Here is a 7,008-nt window from a genome sequence, read left to right on the forward strand (position 1 = left end):
CCCACTGAAAATGCACACACAGCTTGTCTAGTGTCTATAGAGAAGTAATGCCAGTAGTATAGGACTCTTTAGCAGATAAACATGAACCTATTGGCACCATGCTGGATGCCAGATGTGGGCTTGAATTATCAGCATTGGGGGTTCTCTGGAATGATGGTGCTCCAGCTTATACTTTTGAGATGGGGTAGTGATCATCTTGCCAATGACCGCAGACAAATCCTCCCAGCAGTGCTCTGAAATCCAGTTGAGACAGTTGCTCTAACAAACATAGGGTACAAACGTTTTATAGTACTCTTGAAACATGAATGAGCACATGTCCCAAGACTTTTGTCCATAGAGTGTATCATCATCATCATCACACCCTCAGTTGAAAAAAACTGTGAGCTCAAGGGTCTGACATAATCGTCACATCTTCAACAGCATCCGACAGCAGAGCACGGCCGACTGTTTCCCCTCATGTGTAACGTGTGTCGTGTGACGGCCGCGGTTACGTAACTGGGTGCGTTTTAAGTCCTCTTGTTTTCTAATTCGTGCCTAAGCTGCCTGTATTTAACACCTCCAGCACTCCTCAACCAAGCCATCTTGAACCTATTTAGGATCAACAGTGTGTGGGTCAGTGAGACGCTCTAGTATAGTCCAGGCAGTACATTGTGTTTGTGAGATGCACATAGTATAATAACGCACCAAGCCTAATCAATTGCATGCACTGTTGCTATGGTATTAATCCCCCCCCCCTCTCAATTCTTGTTGCACATCAGACAAGCTTATGAGAAGACCATGTCACAGTGCTGCTATACAGAGGCCTTCACACTTCTTCTGGCTCATGGCTCCAGCGATCACTCCTAGTGTGATGTTGGGTCAGCGCAGGCATCTCTTAGTTGTTGTATCGGAGCTGAGGAGCTGCAACAGGGAGCCTAGCTATGCTGAAGCCTAGCTATCATCAGAGATGCCGGCTGGCTTCACATGTTTAGGAGTGCAGTAGTGGATAAAAAGGATAAAGGATAAAGGTGCACGTATTCGTCACTGTACAGTGTGGACTGTACAGCGAAATGTGTCCTCCGCATTTAACCCATCTGGTAGTGAACACACTCACACACACACACGTGTTAGGGGCAGTGAGTACACACACACACCCAGAGCGGTGGGCAGCCAACTCCAGCGCCCGGGGAGCAGAGAGGGTAAAGGGCCTTGCTCAAGGGCCCAACAGTGGCAGCTTGCCGAGCCCGGGAATCGAACCCACAACCCTGTTATCGATATCCCGGCGCTCTAACCGCTGAGCCACCACTGTGTGTGTTCACCACTGTGAACACACACATACACACTAATGAACAAACGTACAGTGACGGTGAGCACACAGGCCCGGAGCGGTGGGCAGCCATTGCTGCAGAGTGAAGGGTTACAGACCTGTCCCAACAGTGGCAGCTTGCAGAGCCCGGGGTATCCAACCCACAACCTTGTCATCAATAGCCTAATGCTCTCACCGCTGAGTCGCCACTGCCCCAAACATGTGCTAGTAGTCACCCTCCTAGCGATGGGGGGAGTTCACACGAATAGGGATTGGGTAGAAAATGGGGTACAATTATAACTAAATTATTATTTAATAAATAAATAAATAAATAAAATTTATATAAATAAACATTTTTCCTTTTTCTCTAAATACAGATGGAAATCTTAACCAGATGAAGAATCATCAACCGGGAGGAATGGCTTACAGAGGAATTCAGGTTAGCAAAATTCTCACCAAAGCGAAGACAAAAAAAGGGTCAATTTCTCCCACCCTTTAGCTTCTGTACTGAGCACATTTTAGCAACGTGGATAACCGTAAGAGAACTGCAAAACAGATGGCAAGTCAAGTAAACACAGACTAGCAATGATGTGTTGAGAAATTAATATGTTTGCAAACAAATCCGGATGAACCCAAGCTCTTTCCACTATCCCTCACCAGCCAAGCGCCGCACCGTGCTCAGGGGAGCTGTGAATGAAAGGTATCGACTGTGTGGGAGAGCAAGCTGATGGGGTGCGTCTGGCATTACGGATGAGGTCACCTCTTAAAGTTTCAGGAAAGGTCATGTGATGGAATGTAACCCGCGTCCGAGGCTCTGCGTCTGCAGCTTTCTATGGGCCCTTTTCAGTGTCGCCCGACCATGGACACGAGCATACTCCGCTTTTAATGACGTCTGGAAGCAATTAAAGCAAACACCACCGCAGGGCTTATGAGCCATCTCTAGCAAGGCAGAGCTGCACGTTATATCATCTGTTCATTGTTATCACAATGTTGGCCTTTGCAATATCACAGAGGGCTGCGATGTGTAAACAGGCCCTCTAACAGATTACAAAACACCTTATTGGGTGCAGCCCACATCCTGACCAACAAACAATGATTTAAGGGATCATCGCTGTGGTTTTACAATAATAATAATAATAATAATAATAATAGTAATAATAATAATAACAATTACTTTACATTTCCAGTAAGGGGTCACATGTGGTAACAGTGTATAGTTGTGATGGCGCAAATGAACTGGAATCAGCCGTGAACATATTAAATGTTTGCTGGCTAATGCTAACAGTTCTAGTATTAAATGCAAGGCATGTAGCCTGAGGATCACTATATTAATAATCGGAGATGAATTATCAAACCTGTCGTGTCTCAACGATATAACAAGCCTCTTCTAGCGAAGGCTATTTTTTCGTACTGCCCGAAAAGAAGTGCTCCATACTGGTAATAAGTCAGGCATCTTTGCCCTTTTGTTCGGCATACACGTCATACATAACGCTGTCCCAACGTTGGCGCAGTTAGAATCATGCTTAGAGCAACAAAAACGTTCACTAAATAGTTTTGCACTTACCCTGCTTCTCCACTGCATCATCCTGTGATATTTCAGAACTAAAAACAATACAAATCAACCGTGCGCTATGCTTACACGGTCAACAAATAAGAGATGCAATCCATTATTCAAAGAATGTCAAACAGTTAACCAACAGCAGCCAAATGTTCAACAGTGCCATTAGCAGCCAGCAGCCTAGCTTATGAGTTAATATAGAAAAGGCTACATTCTGCCTATCCGAAGCACCACAGACTTTAAACGTAGGTAGACAGTGACTCAAATCTAGGGGGTTGAAATCGCATGACTGATGTTGAAGGCTAAAATTAAACCTCTCTGGCTTGGATCAGTAGCCTGCCAGGTAAGTAAAGATTCCAATCAGTGCCTCGCGCTACAGTTCAAGTTTGATTCTGACTAACTGCTGCACATCTGACCACTGTAGAGTTCAATTCAATTCAAATGTATTTATGTAGCGCCTTTCACAACGAATGTTGACACAAAGCAGCTTTGCAGAGAACCGGGTTCGAGCCGCTTTCAAGCAAGCCTGTGGTGACAGTGGCAAGGAAAAACTCCCTCGGGTCGAGAGGAAGAAACCTTAAAAGGAACCAAGACTCAAAAGGGGAACCCACCCTCTTCTATCCGACACCAGACCATAACAAGAATTAACCAAACATGAATAAAAACAACAATAAAACAAAACTGAATTAAGAGAAAAATGGCAAATGTACCATCTTCAAGCCATAGAAGATGAAAACGTGTGCATGATGATAAAGTCCAGGGAGGCGAGGATGAATCAATGCAAGGCCCCAGAGCAGGACATCAGGCAGGAGGGTAGGTGGAGAGCCAGGCTGACATAAAGCTGTAGGAGAATAACCTGATATCCAGGAGAGCGAAGGCGAGGGACAAGTGTTGAAGTGACAGAAATCTTAGTTAGCTTAGCTCATTTAGCAGGATAAAGGTGCCATGCACAACTGTTTAGAAGCTAAAGACTCTGCTTGCTGTTGTTGCGGCTATGTCGCTCCACTCAGGGGCTAAAAGCATGCCTGGTATTATACAATAAACTTCAGCTGCAGCTCTATGAAGCTTTTCATAAATTCAATCAAGCACAATCATCAAGTGCAACCCAGCAAGTTTGCATCAAAACAGCCGATTCTGTGTATTATGTGGGAGGAAATCACCCCCCCCCCCCGCCCCCCCAACAATACCGGCCTTAAGTAATTAACTGCTCATACAAAGGCCTCATTTTGAAGCCTGTACTGCAACACGGTGCAGGTTTTGTACTTTGCTAGGAAGGACTTAAAGACCTAATTACAGCAAAACTGGTTCAATGGTCACTCCTCAGTTTTACTACACAAACACACCACATCTAATCGTTCCAGCTGGACACGGACCCCCTGGACAAGGAACACCCACCCCTTGGTTCACCGGAGCTCAAATTCAGAGCCTCACAGAACACCAGGAAGGGGAATGCCATTAGGGTAAACAAGACATGCGGCATTATATTCATGCAAATCAATACACATTAAGAAGGCTTTACTGGTGGCAGAAGCAGTGGAATGCTCCAGACTCTCATGGAGGGAACCCCGAATAACATGAACACTCCTGCCATTATTGGCCAAGTTTAGTCACACAGCTTCACTCATACATAAAACGTCCTCATGTCCAGAATTGGAAATCTTAATGCATTTTCCGTACGTACCACAACGTAGCCAGCTGGGACACCAACAAGCTGAGCGTGCGGGTGATGGGAAAGGGAGGTGAAACCTAATATTATAGGTTGATATTATTTTTCCTCGCTTACTGGTGCATGATGATATTTAAAATATATAAAAACAGGAGATTTAAAATATCCTGTATTTTTCTCACATTTTTGCGCCAGAGGTCAACATATGACTTTTTTTTTATTTATTTATTTTTTTTTTTTTTAACACAACCATTTCTCGACCTCTGCTTCTTCCTAGAATTAAAACAGGCTGTTCTTGTTATTGAGCCTTTGAATGAGCCTTAAATATTACATGAAAATATCAAGAGGCTGATGCCTGACGATACCACAGCAATGCCTGTGGGTTCCCTTAATCACAACAGCAACTTTAACAAGCACTGTATCCACACGGCTGGGGCCTGGCCTCAGTACGTACAGTGCTGGACTGAACAACCAGCCTGTACTCTCGCACAGACCACTAAAAAGACCATGACAACCCCTAAAATAGTCTGCTGCACCTCTGATGAAACACACACACAACATTTCTTTTAGAGGTTTGAACGAAATGCGTGTCATTTTCAGCATCAGCTCCACACTGTAACTAGGCCCTCTGCTCTACCCTAGCTACCCCTCCAGACTTCTGCCTGTAAACAGGGGCGCCCTGGTCCTCTCCATCCGGACAAAAATAAACCCTTCAGCCAGTCACACAATGCCCTCAGTGATTTGGAGAAAATATGGAGAGCTGTACATGTCATTGCACATGGAAAAAAAAAACCCCAAACAAACCTAGACGTAGAAATGATTAGCCAGCAGGTCGAGCAAGGCAGCTAATGTTTACATCGCTAAGGCTGGCTAGCTATCCTAGCTTTAGCAAATGCAAATGGTGGGTTTTGAATGAACTCGCATCCACAGACGATGCAAAAAAAAGCACAGGCGTAGCTGTTAAAACGGCAAGCACGGACAGTCGGGGCACGGCAGCGACATTTCACGATTATAGCGATGGATGGAAAACCGCTAAGCACATTAACTTAGCCATATCCACCCAGCAAATGCACGAGAAAAAGGGGACAAAATGCCTACCGAATAGACATCATAATATATGGACTGGAGAATATTCCCCTAAAATGCTGGAGATATAGCTAGATAGCTAGAAGTGCCCGATCTTTAGAACGTGCAGAAATATAAGCTAGCTATCCTAGCTACAGGATGAATGTCATTCAGGCGCTGGAAAACATCCACCGCCAACAGTTTGACCCAATTAAAACAAGCGACTAGCCTTAAGCTAGCGCTCCTGGACAGATGCTCCATCACAGAGAGCAACACCAACAACGACAGCATGTTCGGTCTGGTGGTCATAAAAAATGGAAATGTGCGTAATGCGCTAAATGTCAATGTTTATGTAGCTACCTCTTAAAGCAGGTGAGGTAGGGCGTCCCTCCTCAGGTGAGCCCTGCTGGTGCTCAGGTGGAGAGCGGCTGAGCCGCGGGTTCAGCCCGGATTCCGCGGCGCCGAGTCCGGCCGGGTTGGGGCTGGAGCTGGCGGGACCGGAGCAGGAGGGTTTCGGTGCTGTGGTGCTGCCGAGTGAGACGGAGGTGGTGGAGGAAGAAGAAGAAGAGGAGGAGGAGGAGGAGGAGGAGGAAGGGGAGCGGGTTGGGCTGGGCTGGTTCGCACGTAGGAGCTGGTAGGGCACCGTGGCACGGATGGGCTGCAAGCGGCTGCTGTTGGTGGATGATGATGATGGTGATGATGATGATGATGATGATGATGATGATGATGGATTAGAGGGGGAACCGGTGGTGCTCCGCTTAGCCCGGTGGTGTTGATGATGAAGATGTTGAGTCGAGTTGGCAGATGACGATGCTGACATGACTGACACTATAGCAACCAGCTCCAACGTGTGGGTGTATAGAGCTAAATATTGCAAAAATATTTCGATATATAGAACAAACATAAACTGTAGTTTTATATTATGTCTAAAATCTAATGCAGACAAGGTTGCCTACAACTGCTGCTGTTAAACATACTTCTTAATAAACAGAAAGTAAATCTAAAGGTTGAAGTTTTAAGCCGTCTTAAGGTTGGTTTGGTATTTCTGCAGCCTGGTTGCTCATAGCCCTCATAGGAAATGCAGCTACATTTTCCTAGCAGTGTATACGCCGGTGCTCGTCGAAAAAGGAAAAGCGCTCTTTTAACGTTTCCTGCATTGCCGATGTGAGAAAGAAGTTCATGAGAGGTTATAAGCGATACTTCTCTTTAGTTTGCGAAAGCTTCAGACACGGTTCAGGGCGAGGAAAATAAAGTTTAAATTAAAGAAAAGTAATCCCGACTCGACCGTCTGGACACCCCTGTCGCTTTACGGCGCTCCAAATGACATGAAGTTGCCGAGGGCCGTGAGGGCGGAGCTTCGGCGCGCTGGCGCCCCGCTGATTGGCGGACAGAATGAATAATAATTAGTATAGACTCTAGGATTGGATGCCAAAG

At 45.7% G+C, this 7,008-nt stretch overlaps 1 protein-coding gene across 4 annotated transcripts in view; it reads right to left on the reverse strand.

Moving 5' to 3' along the window:
- Window positions 1-6,867, reverse strand: part of glcci1a (glucocorticoid induced 1a) — a 51,701-nt gene extending 44,834 nt beyond the window's left edge. For all 4 annotated transcript variants that reach the window (XM_072675836.1, XM_072675834.1, XM_072675833.1 and 1 more), the window contains exon 1: window positions 5,935-6,867. In XM_072675836.1, the coding sequence (XP_072531937.1) occupies window positions 5,935-6,478 (544 nt within the window). In that variant the 5' untranslated portion in view covers window positions 6,479-6,867. The remainder of the gene's footprint in view (window positions 1-5,934) is intronic.
- Between the last annotated feature and the right edge of the window lie 141 nt (window positions 6,868-7,008).

Source organism: Salminus brasiliensis, chromosome 3 (assembly GCF_030463535.1).
Source record: "Salminus brasiliensis chromosome 3, fSalBra1.hap2, whole genome shotgun sequence".
In the NCBI taxonomy this organism is placed as follows: domain Eukaryota; kingdom Metazoa; phylum Chordata; class Actinopteri; order Characiformes; family Bryconidae; genus Salminus; species Salminus brasiliensis.